The sequence below is a fragment of the Podarcis filfolensis genome (genome assembly GCF_964270895.1).
Source record: "Podarcis filfolensis genome assembly, chromosome: 3".
NCBI classification, from domain to species: domain Eukaryota; kingdom Metazoa; phylum Chordata; class Lepidosauria; order Squamata; family Lacertidae; genus Podarcis; species Podarcis filfolensis.
The window spans coordinates 22,538,293-22,560,983 of NC_139606.1; the positions used below are offsets into that span (position 1 = coordinate 22,538,293).

Consider the following 22,691-nt stretch of genomic DNA (forward strand, 5'->3'; position numbering starts at 1 on the left):
TCCATAGAATTCAGATTACAATACAATAAAGTACAATAAAAGAAATAAAAGAAGCAATAAAAAATACAATGCAGATCAATATGAATCTCTTCAGTCACAAATCCACTGACACACGGTGTCCTGTGGACCACAGTTTGGGAATCTCTGCATTAGGGAGTTGGATGGCTAGAAGAGTTGCACAAAAAAGGGACAAAAGTTGCACAACCCAGCTGATGGTTAGATTGCATGCTATTTGGAAGACTATTTGGACTCAGATCTCCCAGTCAGTCATAGCACCTTGAGGTGGTAATGAGGAAACGCCCATGTCTCGGTTTTCTATTCCACTGCAAAAATGAGTATAGTATCCCATTGTAAACATAGTTCAGGAGGCTTGTTGCCAAGAACAAAATCTACATTGAAGATACAATTTGGCACATGATTGTTGTTTTTGAAGTCATGCTGATTTAAGAATGCTTAACTGCTTACTGATCTGCAGCCTAAAGGGGCTGTGAAATGCAAAGAAAAAGAATCATAGAATGATTTTAAAAAGGTCTTTGATGTCATGAATAAAAATTAATTAGATTGCTTCCGCATTGGTCTACATGGAGCTCGTTGAAACTTTACCTGCTAGTACTCATGAAATAGCATTTCTTCTTTGTTTCAAAGAACCCCAGCCAGATGGACGGGGCATTATTATTATTATTATTATTATTATTATTATTATTATTATTGGTTTGATTCCTCAAAACAAGACCCTATCTGAACTTTAGTATGAACTTTGAACAAGCTGAAGTCTATTTTTTGTGTAGCCCACTACCTAATTGTTTGCAGGTCCCTAAACACCCAGTCTCAACCTGCATATAGATGAGCAATGAAATATAAAATTAGACGTGTTGATTTCTTAAGTACATAAAAATGCATCCATAAGATGGAGGCTCTTTGGAATATTACAAAATTCTCTTTTGAAAAATTGTATCACGGTTTCAGTTAGGTTGTTTTGATTTTCTCTTTCTTTTCTTTCCCTTTCTTTTCTCACTGAAAACTTTCAATAAAATATTTTTTTAAAAAAAATAAGAAGAGGGAAGTAAAGGAAAGCATGTTAAACCAAGCTCTCGTAGGAAAGAACAAAAGAGTGTGATGGTAAAGTAGTGGCAGATGTCAAGGAGGCTGAAATGCTAAACAGTGCTTACTCCAGGTTGCAGTAAGAAGAATTATGCTAACAAGATATTTAATACATAGCTAACAAAAAGTAGGTAATAATAGTACTACTAGTAGTAGTATTTACCCACCCTTCATCTAAGGTCCTGTGGCGGGTTACAATTAAAACACAATGCTAGAAACAATTTAATACAACAATCACAGAAATAAGATGGGACCTTAAAGTACACATCTCAGCTGTTTTAAAACAGGTTATATGAGGACTAAAGGGAAACCCTAGCCAGTAATCTGTTTTAAAGGGCCAGCCCCACATAGAACACATCACAATTATTCAATCTGGAAGTTAGCAGATTATGAAGTCATTTCGGTCCAGTAGGGTTCATAGCTGCCAAACCATCAAGAGCTGGTTCCTAGCCACTGAAGCCAGCTGAGCCCTAAAAAAGCAATCATAGGTCAGGAATGGAGAGAAATAAGCTATGGAATGCCTTCTTCTTATGAATGTATTTAAATCAGTAAAGCCAAATGAAATTTGTCCTCAACCTTATTGGTGAAAAAAGCTAGCCTAAAGGAGAAAACACACACACACAATGCCACACATTATATATATATATAAAAGAGAAGTCTTTGTCCTCTTTCAGGGGCAGTGAGATTATATATTCTAAAACACCCTTGTGCTTGTTTGTTTGTTTGTTTGTTTGTTTGTTTTTAAGAGATTGATCAATCACTGCTAGAAACTGTGTGCGCAGGAGCAAGGGAGATCATAGTCTTGTGACATTAGCTTCAAACAAGTGACACTGAAACAGAACAATCTGTTGTTGTTGTTGTTGTTGTTGTTGATGATGATGATGTTGATGTTGTTATTGCAATGCGGCACAAGCTCACACAAAGGGAGAGAAACAGGATGAATTTTCCTCACTACTCTAATTAAGCAAAGTTGGGTGAGCTGTTTTCTTGATTGCTACAGCAGTTGTTGCCAGAGTTTATCCCAAGCAGTATGTGGCTATATTGTTTTAACACTGGAAGAAGAGACAGAGAACATCCTTTGTGGGCTTTCGGCAACAGTCATTGAAAGATGGCTTTGTTCCATTAGCCTGGAAGAGGTTGTAGTGAGACGATTTAAAGATGCTGTCTCTGGAGCCCTACAGATCAGGGAACTATGGGCCCATACCTTGTCCCTCTTTCGTAACCGCAATTGAGCTGCTCCTTCTGGATGATGCAGAGACCAAGTACTGATTCACTCCTAAATGTTGGCTCAAAGAGCAGCTGTATCATTATAAATAAGTGCAGAAAGGCTTAAGGTCATCCAGTGAGCTTCAGGGCTGAGTGGGGATTTGAATCATGGTTTCCCGGATCCTACTCTGACACCATAACTAACTGACTTTGGGTATTTTAAAGTGCGAAGCTCCAATATGAAATGGTGCAGGCGCGATTACGTGCCCCCACTTGTGTAAGAATGTTCCATATTACTTAAGCAATGACTACTGTGTACGTTTAGGAAGTAACTCCATGCAGAATCAGGTCCTTATTTTGCTCCTTGTGCTGCAACATTTCCTGCTTCCGAAAAGGCAAGGAATTTTAAAATCTGAATCCCAGCAAGTCTTTCCAGCTACAGTGGCAAGATAGCAAGTGAGACACTAGAAGCTTGCATAGGTCTCTTGTTTGCCTATTCTGTCCTATGGATCATTTTTGTGTTATTAGTTAGAGTAGGCAAATAATTAAATAAGTGAGTTTTCAGAGGTTTCAGTACTTGGGTGTTAGCTTGGTGCAAAACCTGAGAAGCAGCATTTAAAATCCCTTCTTATTTCCATCTCAGCCAGTTTGTTAAACAAACAGGATTTATTTGGGGTTGGTTTTTTTTTTTAAAAAAAGGTATCCAACTATCTTCTTTCTGTCTCACTGAGCCAATTATTACTTGTAATATAGTTTGTAATCAGACCATTGGAGCTCTGGAAATGGAGAGGTTAATGTCCTATTGTGGGGAGGGAATTCAAATTATTTTTGGTATTACTTGATCAATGGTGGTGGCAGCTACTAACCACATATTTGCAGAACACTTCTTATGAATCCAATTTTTAAATCACTGTCTAGAAAACTAGAATTATGCATGTTTGGGGCATTAGGTGTGGTACTAATTTGCACTCCTCACAAATCTTTCAGCTTCTTCAACTCTTAGTCATTATCATCCTTTCTCCATTAAAGTCAACCTCTCTCTAAGGGTGAGCAATTATCTAAGGAAGGAGTTATGAATTATACCGAATGTTCCCAGTTGCCTAAAGATCACAGGTGCTCGTTTGGCAGCTCTGGGGTCCTTAAAGAAATGTCTGTTTCCAGTGCATCAGTGCATTGTCCTAGCGACATCCTTGACTGTTCTTAATCATCTTTCCTCTTATGTACCAATCTGCTTTTTCTTCCTGTGCTCTGTCTGCCAGCACATTCACCAAATGCTGTGCGCATTTTGCTCTGAGGCAGTATGTGATATTTAGGAGAATGAACAGTTAGAAAAATAAATCATTCCATGAATTCTTCATTTTATAACGTGCAATTTTCTCTCTGTTGTGCTTTTGCTTTCTGTTAAGCCTTGGCTGGTGATGGATGTTTTCAGCCATTTAAATGTCCTTTGCACTATAAAGTTTATTTTATTTATGCAGAAAGATGGAGATATGCCATCTGCATTTGATTATTAGCTCCTGGAGTTTGACTTCTAGCGAAACCTGGAAGAACATATTTGTTTTGCCAGTGAACAAAAACCCATGCTTTATCAAAACCAATGTCATCATTCAACCATTCACCTTAGACTTTCTATAAACATAAACTTTTTTGACATTTAAAATGCCACTAGAATAGCTATTTGTTTGAAACCAAGCAGCCGGTCTTAAATTTCAAGGTTAACGGAGGAAACTGGAAAGATTACAGCAGGTCTCCTCTGTGTAAGGGGTATAAATTCAGCATAAATTCACCATCCGTTTTTAGTTTGAAATATATGTGTGCAGGAGTGTAGAACAAGAGCTGCTATCTTTTGAAGATTATTTTTCCACTGTGAGACCTAAAAAGACTTTGATGGTAGTGAAGCAGAGAGGTAGATAGTAAGATTCATTGGAGGAAAAAAAAGTGTTGTCTTCAACTGACTCCGAATTGCCTTTTGAGAAGGAGGAGCCACGGAAAATGCATTTTACAAAAGTTGAAGGTGGGGTCAGTTTAAATGTCACCTTGTCCCAAACAGGAGGGGGAAAGCAGCGAAGAGTCCTTGACAACCCAGTTGTGTAAAGTAGTTGTTACATTTGCTTTTGCAGTATGCTCCTGAGTTGCTGGCAGTGGTCCGCCTACCCTTCATCCATCCCAGTTATCTGCTAAACGTTGTTGACAATGAGGAGTTGATAAAGTCTTCAGAGGCCTGCCGGGATCTAGTGAATGAAGCGAAGCGTTATCACATGCTGCCTCACGCCCGACAAGAGATGCAGACTCCAAGAACCCGACCCAGGTTATCAGCAGGTACAGCTCAGCTCGCTTCAGAGCTGAAACTCTGGGGCCTATCTTTCTCTCTTTTTCCCCCCTGCAGTTATTGATGGGACAGGGACAGGTCAGGCGGACTATTTACAGTCTGCATATGGTTGCAAGATTAAATTACTTCCTTTTCGCGCGCTCTCCGTGGCACTTCCAAGATACAGCCTGAGTTGCAGATTGTGAAATCAGGAACCCTGCAGTTCTACTTCAGGCTCTGACACTGATTCTCCCTGTGGCAGAGAGAGGGATCATTCATCACCACAAATCAGGTGCTAAGTCACCACCAGTTGGTTTTCTTTCACAAACCAGCCATATTTTCAAAACAGCTCAGCGCCATTAGTTGGGGGGAGAGCTATGTTTGCTGCTTTGTCAGACACCAATTGTTGGTATTGATCCCCTTTCAAAGCCCCTGTATCATGGAAGATATTAAGTTTGTCTTAAACAAGACCATATATTCTTTACATACAGGTCCGGTGCCAGAGGTCATCCATGTCAGGCACTGGCTGAGGGATTCTCTTCAGCCTGACCTGCTGCCCATTTGCAAACTGCTGGGCCCAGGTAGTTGTGAGCAGACACTGCTGTCTAACCACCTGCCTCCACCTTCCTGCCTCATTTGGGACCCTCTGAGGAAAAGCCAGTAGTATATTTCTTCTCAGAGCCTGGCATTCCAAGGGTGGTGGCCAAGAGAATACCTGCACCACCACCTCTGATTGCTGTTGCAGCTAGGAAAGCTGACTAATAATTATAATAGTAATAGTAATTTTGTTATTAATATGCAGCCCATCTGACTGGGTTGCCTCAGCCACTTTGGGCGGCTTCCAACAAAATATTAAAAACACAATGGAACATCAACCCATTAAAAACTTCCCTGAACAGGGGATGTCTTCTAGACGTCTTCTAAAAGTCAAATAGTTGTTTATCTGACGTCTGATGGGAGGCCCTCTGCCTGATTCCTGATTGTAGTGAGGGAACCGCCAGAGGGCCCTCAGAGCTGGACCTCACTGTCTGGGCTGGATGATGGAGGTGGAGAAAGGGCTGAGGCCATTCAGGGCTTTAAAGGTCAACACTAAATAATAGCTGCTTAAGAAGCTGTTGTGGCAAACTGTGGTTGCGATGCAAACGTTCTCCACCTTGTCCAGCATACCTCATTCTGAAGAAGAGCACTTAATTGGCCCTTTCTCAGAGCCATGGTGCTGGAGAAGTCACAAACAAACTGAAGGAGGTTTAACAAACTGCGGGACCTCGTCCTCTTTCCTATGCTCCTCCTGATGGAGACATGCAGATGGGGACAGATATGCCCCCTGCTTTAAGTCGTTTGCATACTATCTTCTCATGTATATTATTTACTACAAAGCTTGAAGACTAAGCTCTTTAGCGACGAAACGTCGGATTACTGGAACAACATCCAAGCACTGAACCACTGGAATATCACAATTGAACTTTTTATTTACTGCGTTTGCGCTTGTTTAAGATAAAACCTATTTGGGAAAGAAACTACTTTTGCCATTTTTATGGGCGTTTAATGTTTGTTTACAGATAGCTGCCTTGATGATATTATCTTGTGCCATTATCACAAAGCAAAGGAGAAGAAAAAGAAAAAGAAAGAAAGATGATAGAGATGATAGATAGATAGATAGATAGATAGATAGATAGATAGATAGATGATAGATAGATAGATAGATGATAGATAGATGAGCAGGAAGGAGTAGCATGAATAGGGGAATGAGCAGGGGAAGAGGAGGGCAACAGTGGGGCCAGAGGAGGTCATGGAATATATATCATGGAATCACAGGCTGTAGAGTTAGAAGGGACCCTGAGGATCATCTAGTCCAGTCATATCCAAAGTTCATTTTGGGGGCCCAATCCAGCCCACCCGTCGGTTTAATTAGGCCCCTGTGGCAGTTTATTTCCTGGGGTAAAATCCTTAAAAACCCTCAACAACTCTTCAATCCTAAAAAAAAGCTCAACAACTTTGATTGGCCCTCTGGTTGGCCCTCACGGCCCTTCACTTCAAATCTGGCCCTCTTTGAAAAAAGTTTGGACCCCACTGATCTAGTCCAACTCCCTGCAGTGCAGGAATATGCTGTTGTCCCATATGGGGATCAAACCTGCAACCTTGACATTATTGGCACCATGCGCTAACCAGCTGAGCCAATTAATAGAAATGCTTATAATATCTAGACCTATAAAGTGCATGTTAGGGTCGTGGAGTGGTTAATGTTGTGCTTAATATACCCAACAGACTGAACCTAGGCATGTTTATTTACACAGATGGAAGCCACATTAACTTCAGTGGGACTTACCCCTAGATAAATGTATATAGGATTGCAGCCTCGTTTTTCAATAGGTTTTATTTCTGTATGAATATGTGTATTATAGAATCATAGAACTGTAGAGTTGGAGAGGCTCTGAGGGTCATCTAGTCCAGTCCCCCGCAATGCAGGAATCTTTAGCCCAACATGGGGCTCAATCCTACAAGCCTAAGATTAAGAGACTCATCAATGAGTGACTCAGCTATGCAGGCAGAGCTTAGCCATTGTGACTAGTAGCTGCCGATAGCCCTCTCCTGCATCATTTTTTTTCAGTCGTCTGTTGAATGATTTGCTGTGTGAGTAGACATTCATCTGAGAGTAGACATTCAGAGAAATGCACTGTTAGGAAGATTATGGCTCAACACTTTGCAATAGTTCCCCCTCTCAGCAAGCAACTAAAATTTGTATTTTTCAGCCAGCATTTTCAGATACTGTTTTTTAAACCGGTTTCTGACTGCTGGTGTTTCTATAGCAATTGTTGGTTCCACACCCCCTTAACTCTGTTTTTACTGTTATTGAAAATTTATCATTTTTAATATATTGTTTTAATTTTTCCCCCCTTACCTGTTTGCTGCCTTGAATATATTTTCATATAAAGGCAGGATAGAAATACTGAAAATAAATCAATAAAAAGAGAATCGCTTCAGTTGCCGTGCCTTATTCTCTCGGGAATATGAAGACACAACTCAGTTTTTACCACAGCAATGCTAAACTTTTCTGTGCGCCTATTAAATTGGAAGATAGCACGGTAGATTTGTATGTGCAAGGAATACAGAACGCCTTTTCGAAGTTGCTTCATCCTGCCTAGCAGAATCAGAACGGCAGGAAATTATATGTCGAGTTGCATCCTTTTTAGTTTGTAGAGACACTGTTTAATCAGGGAATATATGGGAAATATGAAACACATAGGATTTTCAATAACTGCCCACTCTAAACCCTTTAGCAGGGGTTGGCTAATAGATTTATTGGTCGAAAGTATTTTTGAAAAGTGCCTATTTAATGTTTGCAGATAAAATTATAGGTGTAATGCATGCTATTTTCAGAAGCTTGTTGATTAAAGAAAAGTAATTTTCCAGGGATAAGGGGAAAGGAGTGATTATTTTTGTAGGTCGAAGTCCAATTATGTGGAACTGTTAATGTACTTGCAAAAGGTATTTAAACCCTTTGTGAGTATTGCAGTATTTGCAATGCCCTCTTGAGGTCATTCATTACAATCACATTAGATTTGGCATAGGTGATGAGTTTTTCCTGCCATTTTTTCATATATATATATATATATAACTTTACAAAGTGATTAAATGCATAGAGGATAATAGTACATAGACATCTTCCTACCAGAGGATGTCTGGGTATCTTTTGAAAATGTTCCTGAATTCCTTATGTTCTCATAAGACAGATGCAAATATGATGCAAGAGAAATCTGCACTTCCAGTTTCTGACATACCGTATTTTTCGCTCTATAGGACGCACCCAACCATAGGATGCACCTTGTTTTAGAGGGGGAGAACAAGAAAAAAAATTCTCCCCCTCTCTGGTCAGTGCTCCTTCTGCGAAGCTGCAGGAGAAACAGAGCCCCTTCCATTTCTCCTCCTGCTTGGCTGAAGGGGCGCTGCACAGAGGGGGGGAAGATTTTTTTGTTCTTGTTCTCCCCCTCTAAAACAAGGTGCGTTCTGTGCGTTCAAGATGCATTCACCCAAAGCCTCTGCAGCAGGAGTTCCCGCTGTGCTCTGGAGGCTTCAGGCGGCTACCTTAGAAGCCTGGAGAGCGAGAGGGGTCGCTGCGCACTGACCCCTCTCGCTCTCCAGGCTTCAGTGAAGGCAACCCGAAGCCTCAAGAGCGCGGCGGGAGTTCCTTTCAACCTTCTCTTTGGGGCTGGCGGGGGGAAGCGCTGCTTTCTCCCACTGCCAGCCTCAAAGATCCCTGAAGCCTTCAGAGCGCAGCACGAGTTCCCGCTGCGCTCTGCAGGCTTCGGGTTCCTTTTGCTGAAGCCGAGAGAGCAAGACTCTCCTGGCTTCAGTGAAAGGAACCTGAAGCCTCCGGAACACAGTGGGAACTCGCGCTGCACTCCAAAGGCTTCAGGCGGCTATCCCTGGAGCCTGGAGAGCGAGAGGGGTCGGTGCGCACCAATCCGTCTCGCTCTCCAGGCTTCAGCGAAAGCAACACGAAGCCTCCGGAGTGCGGAGGGAGTGCTCCCTTTGCGCTTTGGAGGCTGCACGTTGCTATCGCTGAAGCCAAGGAGCCTGCATTCGCTCCATAGGACGCACACACATTTCCCCTTAATTTTTGGAGGGGGAAAAGTGCATCCTATAGAGCAAAAAATACGGTATATGGGATAAAAACTGTAAACAGTGGTTTGGGGGGGCATGCATTCTCTTAGGGTTGGGTTAACCATTAGACCCACATAATTTTTAGCACCCCACCCCCAATTTCCTAATCCAGTCACAAGGCTGGATGACTTTGGGCCAGTCATTCTCTTGCAGCCTTATCCTCCTTGCAGGGTTGTTGTCATGAGGATGCATTGAAAGGAAATCCATGTACACTTCCATCTTGAAACCCTTGGAGGAATGACATAGAAGTCTTGACTTTCATGCAACCAAAGCCAGTAAAATGTTTGAAGAAATCAGTGCAATGAATGATTTATGTCTGAAGATGTTTTGTCCTTGATTAGAATACATTTGGTGTTTTTGGACAGTTGGTTTGACTTTTTATTTTATTTCAATTTTTGCAATAAGTAGTACCGTATTTTTTGCTCTATAAGACTCACTTTTTCCCTCCTAAAAAGTAAGGGGAAATGTGTGTGCGTCTTATGGAGCGAATGCAGGCTGCGCAGCTATACCAGAAGTCAGAACAGCAAGAGGGATTGCTGCTTTCACTGCATAGTGATCCCTCTTGCTGTTCTGGCGTCTGAGATTCAGAATATTTTTTTTCTTGTTTTCCTCCTCCAAAAACTAGGTGCGTCTTTTGGTCTGGTGTGTCTTATAGAGTGAAAAATACGTTACATTCTGCTTTGGTCCTCCTCTTACCCTTAACCTAGCTGTGCATGAGAATGGCCTGCCGCATTCTGCAGCAATAGCTTCCCAACAGCAGCAGCAGCACTGCTGCTTACTGTGAGGCGGGCCGACAAGATGGGGGGGGCAAGGGCAGGGCCATGCAGCGCACCAGCACAGCCAACCCAACGTTTCTACTGGTGTAGTGGTGTAACACACAGTCCCAGTGTTGCTGCTGCCTTGCCCCTCACCCTCTCAGTAATAGACTGTTGCTAAGACAGCGCCCCCCCCCCTTCATGGATCACTGCCTTGCCGTGGCGAAGGGGCTTGAAGAACTCAGAGAAGCTATGAACTATGCCGAGCAGGGCACCCAAGATGAACAGGTCATAGTGGAGAGTTTTGACCAAACGTGATCCACCTGGAGGAGGAACCGGCAAGCCACTCCAGTATCCCTGCCAAGAAAACTCCATGGACAAAGACAACAGGCATATAAAAGTTATGACGCTGGAAGATGAGCCCCTCAGGTCGGAAGGCGTCCAACATGCTACTGGGGAAGAGCGGAGGACAAGTACAAGTAGATCCAGAGCTGATGAAGCGGCTGGGCCAAAGCCGAAAGGACGTTCAGTTGCGGATATGCCTGGAAGCGAAAGGAAAGTCCAGGAAAGGAAAGTAAAGAAAAATATTGCAAAGGAACCTGGAATGTAAGAACCATGAACCTGGGTAAGTTGGATGTGGTCAAAAATGAGATGGCAAGAATAAACATTGACATCCTGGGCATCAGTGAACTAAAATGGACAGGAATGGGCGAATTCAGTTCGGATGACCATCATATCTACTACTGTGGGCAAGAAACCCAGAAAAGAAATGGAGTGGCCCTCATAGTCAACAAAAGAGTGGCGAAAGCAGTACTGGGATGCAATCTCAAAAATGATAGAATGATCTCGATACGAATCCAAGGCAGACCTTTTAACATAACAGTAATCCAAGTTTATGCACCAACTACTGGTGCTGAAGAAACTGAAATTGACCAATTCTATTAAGACTTACAACACCTTATAGAAGCGACACCAAAGAAGGATGTTCTTCTCATTATAGGGGATTGGAATGCTAAAGTAGGGAATCAAGAGATAAAAGGAACAACGGGCAAGTTTGGCCTTGGAGAGCAAAATGAAGCAGGGCAAAGGCTAATAGAGTTCTGTCAAGAGAACAAGCTGGTCATCACAAACACGCTTTTCCAACAACACAAGAGACGACTCTACACGTGGACATCACCAGATGGGCAGCATCGAAATCAGATTGATTATATTCTCTGCAGCCAAAGATGGAGAAGCTCAATACAGTCAGCAAAAACAAGACCTGGAGCTGACTGTGGCTCAGATCATCAGCTTCTTATAGCAAAATTCAAGCTTAAACTGAAGAAAGTAGGAAAAACCACTGGGCCGGTAAGATACAATCTAAATCAAATCCCTTATGAATACACAGTGGAAGTGAGGAACAGGTTTAAGGATTTAGATTTGGTGGACAGAGTGCCTGAAGAACTATGGATGGAGGCTCGTAACATTATACAGGAGGCAGCAACGAAAACCATCCCAATGAAAAGGAAATGCAAGAAAGCAAAGTGGCTGTCCAATGAGGCCTTACAAATAGCGGGGGAGAGAAGGCAAGCAAAATGTGTGGGAGATAGAGAAAGATACAGGAAATTGAATGCAGATTTCCAAAAAATAGCAAGGAGAGATAAGAAGGCCTTCTTAAACGAGCAATGCAAAAAAATAGAGGAAAACAACAGAATGGGAAGAACCAGAGATCTGTTCAAGAAAATTGGAGATATGAAAGGAACATTTCGTTCAAAGATTGCCATAATAAAGGACAAAAGTGGTAAGGACCTAACAGAAGCAGAAGACATCAAGAAGAGGTGGCAAGAATACACAGAGGAATTATGCCAGAAAGAAATGGATGCCTCGTACACCCCAGGTAGTGGGGTTGCTGACCTTGAGCCAGACATCCTGGAGAGTGAAGTCAAATGGGCCTTAGAAAGCACTGCAAATAACAAGGCCAGTGGAAGTGATGGTATTCCAGCTGAACTATTTAAAATTTTAAAAGATGATGCTGTTAAGGTGCTACACTCAATATGCCAGCAAGTTTGGAAAACTCAGCAGTGGCCAGAGGATTGGAGAAGATCAGTCTACATCCCAATCCCAAAGAAGGGCAGTGCTAAAGAATGCTCCAACTACCGCACAATTGCACTCATTTCACACGCTAGCAAGGTTATGCTTAAAATTCTACAAGGAAGGCTCAAGCAGTATGTGGACCGAGAACTCCCAGAAGTGCAAGCTGGATTTAGAAGAGGCAGAGGAACCAGAGACCAAATTGCAAACATGCGCTGGATTATGGAGAAAGCCAGAGAGTTCCAGAAAGACATCTACTTCTGCTTCATTGACTATGCAAAAGCCTTTGACTGTGTCGACCACAGCAAACTATGGCAAGTTCTTAAAGAAATGGGAGTCCCTGATCACCTCATCTGTCTCCTGAGAAATCTCTATGTGGGACAAGAAGCTACAGTTAGAACTGGATATGGAACAACTGATTGGTTCAAAATTGGGAAAGGAGTACGACAAGGCTGTATATTGTCTCCCTGGTTATTTAACTTATATGCAGAATTCATCATGCGAAAGGCTGGGCTGGATGAATCCCTAGCCGGAATTAAGATTGCTGGAAGAAATATCAACAACCTCAGATATGCAGATGACACAACCTTGATGGCAGAAAGTGAGGAGGAATTAAAGAACCTTTTATTGAGGGTAAAAGAGGAGAGCGCAAAATATGGTCTGAAGCTCAACATCAAAAAAACGAAGATCATGGCCACTGGTCCCATCACCTCCTGGCAAATAGAAGGAGAAGAAATGGAGGCAGTGAGAGACTTTACTTTCTTGGGCTCCATGATCACTGCAGATGGTGACAGCAGCCACGAAATTAAGAGACGCCTGCTTCTTGGGAGAAAAGCAATGACCAACCTAGACAGCATCTTAAAAAGTAGAGACATCACCTTGCCAACAAAGGTCCGTATAGTAAAAGCTATGGTTTTCCCAGTAGTGATGTATGGAAGTGAGAGCTGGACCATAAAGAAGGCTGATCGCCGAAGAATTGATGCTTTTGAATTATGGTGCTGGAGGAGACTCTTGAGAGTCCCATGGACTGCAAGAAGATCAAACCTATCCATTCTTAAGGAAATCAGCCCTGAGTGCTCACTGGAAGGACAGATCATGAAGCTGAGGTTCCAATACTTTGGCCACCTCATGAGAAGAGAAGACTCCCTGGAAAAGACCCTGATGTTGGGAAAGATGGAGGGCACAAGGAGAAGGGGACGACAGAGGACGAGATGGTTGGATAGTGTCTTCGAAGCTACAAACATGAGTCTGACCAAACTGCGGGAGGCAGTGGAAGACAGAAGTGCCTGGCATGCTCTGGTCCATGGGGTCACGAAGAGTCGGACACGACTAAACGACTAAACAACAACAAGACAGCGCCCCACTGGGCAAATTGTACCTGGCTCTGCATCAGGGGCACCAACTTGAATAAAATATGGGGAGAGGCAGGTGAGCTCAGGAATGTTTGATTCTTACCAGGGGTGCCAACTTGCCCTCAGGATTGTGGGTGCACACCACCGCAACGCGGACGTGCAATGTCACACACACACATGCCTGCACGTAGTGTGTGTGACATCGCACGCACTATGTGCAAGTGCGTATGACGTCACAAATCTGCGTTGAGGCGGTTGGTGTCTGTGACTCCTCTTCCTCCTCCTCTCCGCAGCCAGTGAGGCACCCTTTTCCGCAAGGAGGGGCTCAGACTCAGAGGCAGAGAGACCCTGTCTCTTGAGTCCGAGCCCATTCCCGTGGAAAAGGGTGCTTCACTGGCTGGCTGCAGAGGGTGGAACTAAACTCCTTCTCTCTCGGAGGCAGTACCCCTGCTACCTGCTGGCTTTTCTCATTGACTTTGTGAGTGCCTAGCCCCCACAATTATATTATTGTGGGTGCCCAAGCATTCACGGCCCCCTAGAATTGCCTTCTATGATTCATACTTTGTTTTAATTTTTTGCAAGCCGCCCAAAGTGGCTGGGGTAGCCCAGTCACATGGGCGGCATATAAATAAATTGTTGTTGTTGTTGACCCCTGCCCTGCATAATCAATCACATGATGTGGCACCCACCCACCCATTTGAATCAGAATTCCCCTCAAATATTTTATTGGGGGCTGGAAAGGACCCTAGCAGTTGGCTCCTATGCTATCTAAGGTCACATTGGCATCTAAAGAAGTTCACTAGATCATTTTGCATGGTTTAGATACCTGTCAGAACACTTTCCATTTATTTAGATTCAAACCTACGTATCCTGACCCAGAAGCTCACTCCCTAACAAGCTGGTTCACAGTTGCACCTTAAGGCACTTAAACACACTTGCCAAGCAGTGAACCCATTCAACACAGGGTTGTTATGCATAGGGTTGCATTGTTAGTAAATAGGAAGCAATTATTCAAATCTGCATTTGGGATGGTGAAAAATGGAACGATCGCATAGTACTTTTGAACATTTAGAAAAAATATAAAAAGAGCAAAAAGAAGAAAACAGAAAGGAAAAGACAATGCAATCTTTTTCTTATTTAGCTTAGTTTGGCTTTTATTATATTTTACGCTGAAAACCTTCCATAAAAATTGATTATTAAATGAATAAAAAAGAACTTTTAGCTTTGAGGGTCATCTCTTTTGCTGATTTACAGCACAATCCTATACATGTGTACTCAAGAGGTAAATCCCTTGCGTTCAATGGGGCTTACTCCCAGGAAAATGGGTATAGGATTAAAGCCTTAATATCACTGTTGTTGTTTTTTCTTTTAATGTTAGCAATAACCTATTTTTTAAAGGGGGTTGTTTGAAATATTCTATCTATCCATCCTGCCCTTCATTGTTATGAACTGCAAGGCAAGTTACAGGCATATAAAACCGTAAATGCATATATTTCATTTTACATCCTAGGTGTGGCTGAAGTAATAGTCCTAGTCGGAGGACGTCAAATGATCGGGATGAATCAGCGCGCCTTAACAGCAGTAACGTGCTTCAACCCTCAGAGCAACAAGTGGTACCCCCTGGCCAGCCTGCCCTTCTATGACAGGGAGTTTTTCAGCGTGGTGAGTGCTGGAGACAACGTCTATCTCTCAGGTGAGCAGTGGTGAGAAGGGCATTGTCTATTTGGAAGGCTGTGTGACAGGCCAAACGAGGATGAATTATGTGCCAGCTTGCTGGGAAAAGAGAGACTTCCTTTTATCACATTCCATTTCACATCAGCTCAGATTTCCTCCCCAGTGCATTCGGCACTTGTAACGTGCAAAGGATAGGCTCAACACCCCGTCAAGCATGCGAAAAGTTTCCCCTTGCTATTGCAACCGCATTGTAAAACATTGGCGGCTGCTGGATCTAAATGACAGGTTTCTGCATCTCGAATCTGTTTGACTGAACTGTTGCATACCTGACCTACACTTACCATATTTGCTTACAAGGAGGTTTGCTCTCATTCGTCTTTGAAATCTCTTGTTGAAAATGAACTGCAACCCTCTTCTTAGTTCCGGTGAAAATGAACAAACTCTTGTCACTGGCAGAGTTCAATAACACAGTGCTTGACACTTTTCCCTATTTCCAAGCACCTAGATGACTGATTTGTACAATACGTTCTATAAGTAGCATAATTTTACTTGCATACACTATAGCATTGGATGTGACTCTTCAAGGAAGTTCTCGCTTATTGAACTTTGTGTCAGTATCAGGGGTTTTGAGAAGGGCCACTCTGTACATCCTTTCTTCTAAGTGGTGTGACGCTTTGCTGTTTCCAACGAGAGAGCGCCTAGCTAGCTGCTTAGTCAATTCATACCAGTTGGATGTGTAATTGAATAGACTGCAGGTTATTTATGAATGCCGCCTGGGCATATTCCCATATGCAAATGTCCTGCCTAGTCTGATATCATGACAGCCTTTAAAAATAAAAATAAAACCCTTTGGGATACATGAATAAATGACACCAATCTGCATCATCTGAACAGATGCTTGCAATTGAGGGTGATTTATTTTAATTAGTCAAGTGTCATTTGGAAGAAGATATTGCATTGCAACTGGCTTGTACTGTAATAGGCTCCAAGAGCTGTTTTCCCGCCAAGTCACTGGTTCTTTTCCCCTTCTACATACCGAGGGCAGGTGGCATGGAGTCTGGAGTCACACTCTCTGACGTCTGGTGTTACATGTCACTACTCGATAACTGGAATCTCGTTTCCCGAATGACAGTCCCGAGGTGTCGGCACAACAGCCTGGTGTATGACGGGAAAATATATACCATTGGAGGCCTTGGTGTAGCAGGCAACGTTGATCACGTGGAGAGGTAAAGATGCTCTATTAATGTACCGTCCCCCGCGGCTGATTCGTAATGTTGTTGAAAAAAGGGGCATCATTTCACATTCTTTATGCAGAATTCAGTATAAATAAATGCTCACTGAACCGTAACTTGGCGAAAGACCTGAAAATAAGGAGTCCCAGTTGCTAATATAAATGTAAATTTCAAAAATCCACTCTTAAGCCAAGCATTTCATCAGGGAGAGTGAGTTTAGTCATTTTGAAGATTTTGTCATTGTCGTTATTGTTGTTGTTGTTCGTACAGCAGAGGGTTCAGACCGCTTTGCAGACATTATCCTCTTCCAAAACTTACAACATCCCTATGAGGTTTACCTAGGAGCCAACTCCTAGGGGCCAAGGTCCCTTCGCCCTCCCATAAAATATTTGAGGGGGGCCGCCCCACCAAGTTGATGGGCAGTGCCATTCAAATGGTGTCCGTGTCATGCGATTGATTATTCAAGTTGGCACCCCTGGGGTAGGTTAGTACTGCTAGCTTCCCAGTTCTGCTCTTGGAGAAGTGGTAAGATTGTCCAAGGCCAGGTCAGGCTGGGAGAGTTGCAGAGAACCCTATTGATTGAGCTTTGGAAGACAAGGTTTCAGTAAACGACCAGAGTGATCTGAAGACGGGCAGGACCCCTTCCAGCGGCTCTGCCCCCCACCTGCCTGAGAGCTGTCTGAAATTTTTTAAGGGCCTGTCCCTTACTCCACATTTTGAGATTAGAACTGGGAACTTTTATACAGAGCCAGTGTGATGCTGCAGTTAGAATGTCGGTCTTAATACTGAGGAGACCCAGAATGAATTTCTCACTCTGCCATGAAACTCCCTGGGTATCCTTGGGCCAGTCACTTGCACATTCAGCCTCACCTATCTCACAGGGTGGATGTAAAGATGAAAGGGGCGGGGTGTATGCTGCTTGGAGATCCTTGGAGGAATGATATGCCCACTATGCTGTACCAGCTCTCTCTTTGATGAAGATCCCTCAGTCCTGATTATATATACATATATTTAAGCATTGAAGTATGTCTCTGGCTCTATTAATATAAAATTCGAAGCTGAGTGAAAACACGTTGTGCATGCTTATCCATCAGGAAAACAGGCTTTCTCCTTCAGCAGGGATGGGCAGGTTGTTTTGATGGGGATTTCTTCAACTCTCTTTCTTTCTATGGTGTGATATGTGAAAAATAAGATCAGATAAAGATCTACACCTGGACTGGACTGGGGATTCCTTTGAGCTGTGATTGCTTCAGTTTATTATGCAGAACTGGACAGAAGCCCTTAAAGGGATTCATAGTGCTTCTGTGTTTTCATTACTCTCCCAGCAAACATTTTGCTACCTTGATGTCTCAAAAAGAATTCTATAAACAGCTCTTGACCAGTAACACTTCAGGCAGAAGATTCTTTGAAAGGAGAGGAGAAAAGTGTGCAGAAAATTGAATCGGTCAGGACAAAGGTTTAAAATGTCACTAGTCATGTGGGAAGGGAAAGGCCACCTTGATACACAATACAGCTTTATTTTTCCATGACTGCTTTTCTGTAAGCTGTACTCTGAATAATGGTGAAGGTATAATATATAAACTCTAGATAATGATCGTGCAAAGGCTTTGAAACAGAAGTAAATTAAAGCATTCGCCCATAAAGCTGTTAACCTAGACAGAGAGAAATTAAGAGGAGAAGTCTAGGAAAAATTGATGTGTGTTGAGATACAATTTGGAGAGAGAAAGAGAGGTTGATAATGCACAGACCCTTTCCCACTCAGCGGGAGCTGCAGAGTAAAATTTTAAAAAGCATTTAACAGTAAGACGGTGTAAAGAGAGAAACACAAAATGACAGAAATGAGGGGAAAGAGACTGAGGCTATTATAGTAGTAGTAGTAGTAGTAGTAGTAGTAGTAGTAACAGAAATCTTTCTATTTCTTATGTTCAGGTGTGAGTGCTGTTGCTTGATACCCATGCACAAGAGAAAGATATCAATAGGCTTGGGGAAATCCCAAGGCTTTTTTAAAATAATGATTTTTATTAAATTTTCAATTTTTCAATTCCAAATAAACATTTTACAAACTTTAAAATATCCAGTGACTTCCCTTCTTCTCTTTCTATGGTTCATTTTACATATCCCTGCATATTTTACTGTAACCATTCAAATCAGTTTTCCACTTTTACATCCATCAAAAATTATTTACTCTGTTGAATTTATCTTAATGCTGCCAGCGTTTTCAGCTGTATGCAGTTATTTTCCATATATTCAGCAAATGTTCTTCTTGCTCTCTTATTCTATATGCTAAATCTGCAAGTTCTGCATATTCTGTCAAATTAAGTTGCCAATCCTCTTTAGTTGCGACCTCTCTCCCTCTCCATTTTTGGGCTAACAAAACATAGGCCACAGTTGTTGCATAGATAAATAACCTTTTCTGACACCTAGGAATTTCATTCTGGGTTATCCCCAACAAAAATGACTCTGGTTTCTTTGGGAAAGTAGTTTTAAACTTTTTTTTCAATTCATCATTAATCATTTCCCAATACACTTTTACCTTTTTATACATGTCCACCACATGTGGAAAAACATTCCCTCCACTTCTTCACACTTCCAACACATATCTGATTCTGTTTTATAAATCTTAGCCAACCTACTAGGAGTTAAATACCATCTATGAATCATTTTCAAAAAATTCTCTTTCAATGAATAACATGCTGTAAATTTCAGGTCGCTTTTCCAGAGTTTCTCCCAGGGGAATCCCAAGGTTTGCAGAAATCAAACTAATTTTATAGTGCTGGGGGAGCGGGTACTGAAAAGGGAACTTCTACCCCTGTAGTCTCCATCTTGGAACTGAGTTTACAAGATAACCTTATGGATAACAACATCCAACCTAATTTTTGTACTTTTCAGCTTTTTGGTTTTCCTCCGTTCCTTCCCTCTCCCCAGCCCCACACATCCTGCTTTCTGAAACGTCTTGCCTGATGAATAGTATTTCTCCCCAATATTGGGAACGCTCGTGTGGATTTGCTGCCCACATGTTCCTTTAAGAACACCTCCTAAAGAGGAGTGAGATCTTTTGCTGAAAATAAACCTGACGTTGCCCTTGAATGTGCCTAAGTACATAACCCAAGAATGTTAGGTCCAAACCAGGCTTAAGCAAAACTGGACTTTGGCGATATGTGATGAGTGATAGGATGCTTGGAAAATTTAGATACCACTGGGATACGGGGGGGGGGGAGACACAGGCTGCTTCACATCTGACTAGTACTGTCATCTGCAGTGAAAATAGATTTTCATTATCAATACTGTAATATCAAGAAAGTTTTAATTCAGGGATCAGGGACACTTTAGATTTCTTATTGTATGAATTCAGGCAAGTAGGCCAGGTGTACATTACATTTGTACCCCACCTTTCCTACAAGAAACTTAATATGGTATAAGGTAAAGGGGTAAAGGGGACGCGGGTGGCGCTGTGAGTTAAACCACAGAGCCTAGGACTTGCCGATCAGAAGGTTGGCGCTTCGAATCTCCACGACGGGGTGAGCTCCCGTTGCTTGGTCCCTGCTCCTGCCAACCTAGCAGTTCAAAAGCACGTCAAAGTGCAGATAGATAAATAGGTACTGCTCCGATGGGAAGGTAAACGGCGTTTCCGTGCGCTGCTCTGGTTCTCCAGAAGCGGCTTAGTCATGCTGGCCACATGACCCGGAAGCTGTACACCGGCTCCCTCAGCCAGTAAAGCAAGATGAGTGCCACAACCCCAGAGTTGGCCACGACTGGACCTAATGGTCAGGGGTCCCTTTACCTTTACCTAAAATAAATAAAGTATTTATTAACAATAAAGAAATCCATTACAAAAATAATCCTGAGTCAGGAAACATGAATCCAAACAATTTTAATGTTTGTTAGCTGCTATTTCTCAGTAACATTGGGGGGGTGTGCAAGTGTGTGTGAGAGAGAAGCGGTTTGGGGAGAGAGAGTCGTAATTTATTTTTGTAATCTACCGCTCTAGCTATTATGTTCGCGAATCTGCTATTTAACTAGATGTGCTGCCATTCCATGGAAATATTGATGCCTAACAACCATATCATTTTTTACTGTCTCCCAAGCTCATTTTGCAGGAGTTATTTGGATCACTGCCATGTTAGCTTAAAAAATAGGTGTCTGCACTGGTGACATTGTCTAAAATGAATCTTCATCCATGGTTTATTAACTGTACATCTTTATGGTCAATGGCTTAATTAAATCTGATACCAATGACCTTAGAACTAATTTAGCGCTCTAACGCATATTCTTATCTTCGGTGCTACATGGGGAAATGGATGCAGCAGCGAAATCTTATTCCTGCCACACATTTCCCATCAACATCTGCAGCAACCTGCAGTGAAGTGTAGTAGCTTTGTCCACACGGTGAAAATTAAACAGAGGAAACTTGTGCATCCCCAGCATGCACATTAAATAGCTAGTTTACCGGGGCAGAGAGAGCGATCACGTTGCATTATGTCTGAAAATCAGATGATCTTCAAGCTAAACAGTTGTAAGTGCATTTAACACTTGCCGGTCTCCGCTTGCCGTTGAATATCGCTGAACTGATTTGCAAGAATAATCTCACTCTGTTCGAATTAGCAGAAATTAATTGGTAGAAGTCACCTTAATAGAAGGTATCCTGGATTTATTTATTTTTTAAATCCTGGGATATAATGAGATAAGGGTCATACATAGTTAATAGGTTTGGATTATTTTCCCACTCTCCTTGCTTCCTTTGACACTGTCTGCACCGAGAATATAGAACTTCTGTCCATCGCCGTAGGTTTAGAGCAAAGACGTATTTGCAAAGCTGTTTTCCTGCCTAGCCGTTGGCAAGTGCCAATCACCGTAGCATCTAGGCTGATTCATATGTCTTTCTGTTCTAGGTACGATACTATCACCAATCAATGGGAGACAGTTGCTCCGTTGCCAAAGGCTGTGCATTCTGCAGCTGCCACCGTTTGCGGTGGGAAGATCTATGTGTTTGGCGGAGTAAATGAGGCTGGCCGTGCCGCTGGAGTCCTTCAGTCATACGTCCCTCAGACTAATACATGGAGTTTTATAGAGTCACCCATGATAGGTAAATGGAACAGATTTAAATTTATAACTGGGGGTGGGGGTGGGGAGAGAGAGCAATGAGTACTGTGATACTGAATTGCTAGCGACAAAAGAAGAACTCTGCTGGGTAAGACCAAAGACCCATCTTGTCCATCATCCTGTTTTTGCACAGCTCTCCCCAACCATGATTTCCTGCAACTCACATTCAGAGACGCGCTGCCTCCAGTATTGGAGGGTATCGTGCAGCCATTATGACTAGTAGCCATTGACCACCTTACATGCCTAAACTGCCACGCAAGTTGGTGGCCACCATTATGGAATGAATTCCATAGTTTAGCTAAGCACAATTAAAAATCCTTTGATTTGTCTAGAATCTCCCAACATCCAGAATTGTTCATTGGATGATTCTGGGTTCTAGTATTATGAGAGTGAGAGAAAAACTCCCTCACCTTCTCTTTTCTTCATACCATGCATAATTGTAATTTCTCCTCTTTGTCATATCCTTTTCCCTAAACTACAATGCACCAAATGTTGTGACCTTTCTTCAAAGAGGAGTTGCTCTAGGCCCATGATCACTTTGGTTGCCCTTTTCTGCACATTTTCCAACTCCACAATATCCCTATTGAGATGTGCTGACCAGAACCATTCCCAGTGTCCCAAGAGTGTTCGCACCATTCCCAGTGTCCCAAGAGTGTTCGCACCAGGGGACTTTTATAATGGCATTATGACACTGGCGGCTTTATTTTCAATCCCTGTCAATGGATTTTTTTCACAGCAGCCGCACACGGGGTCAACATTTCACAAAGGGTGTCTTCGAAGGTTAATGTGATTACAGAAAGCAATGATGGAAACAATTTTATTTTTTGTAAGGTTATCAATCAGGATTATCCATCGGACTAACAAATTTGTGTATATGCAAGCAATGGAGGTCCATAATATTAGCAGTACATATTAACCCGAACTGCAGTTCAGTTAGTGCAATTGGTAGCTCTGCTAGTTACTCCCTGAAGTTTATTGGTTCCTAGTGGGAGAGGTGAAGAAAGCGAACTCAAGTACAGTGGTACCTCGGGTTACATACACTTCAGGTTACATACGCTTCAGGTTATATACGCTTCAGGTTACAGACTCCACTAACCCAGAAATATTACCACAGGTTAAGAACTTTGTTCCTCTGGTTAAGTATTTTATTCGTTCCGGAGGTCCGTTCTTAACCTGAAACTGTTCTTAACCTGAAGCACCACTTTAGCTAATGGGGCCTCCTGCTGCTGTG

At 42.5% G+C, this 22,691-nt stretch overlaps 1 protein-coding gene across 2 annotated transcripts in view; it reads left to right on the forward strand.

Moving 5' to 3' along the window:
- The window catches only part of KLHL29 (kelch like family member 29), a 408,337-nt gene that overhangs the window by 353,702 nt on the left and 31,944 nt on the right, over window positions 1-22,691 (forward strand). For both annotated transcript variants that reach the window (XM_083607226.1, XM_083607227.1), the window contains exons 9-12: window positions 4,428-4,626; window positions 14,965-15,147; window positions 16,174-16,354; window positions 21,250-21,443. In XM_083607226.1, coding sequence (XP_083463352.1) covers window positions 4,428-4,626; window positions 14,965-15,147; window positions 16,174-16,354; window positions 21,250-21,443 — 757 coding nt within the window. The remainder of the gene's footprint in view (window positions 1-4,427; window positions 4,627-14,964; window positions 15,148-16,173; window positions 16,355-21,249; window positions 21,444-22,691) is intronic.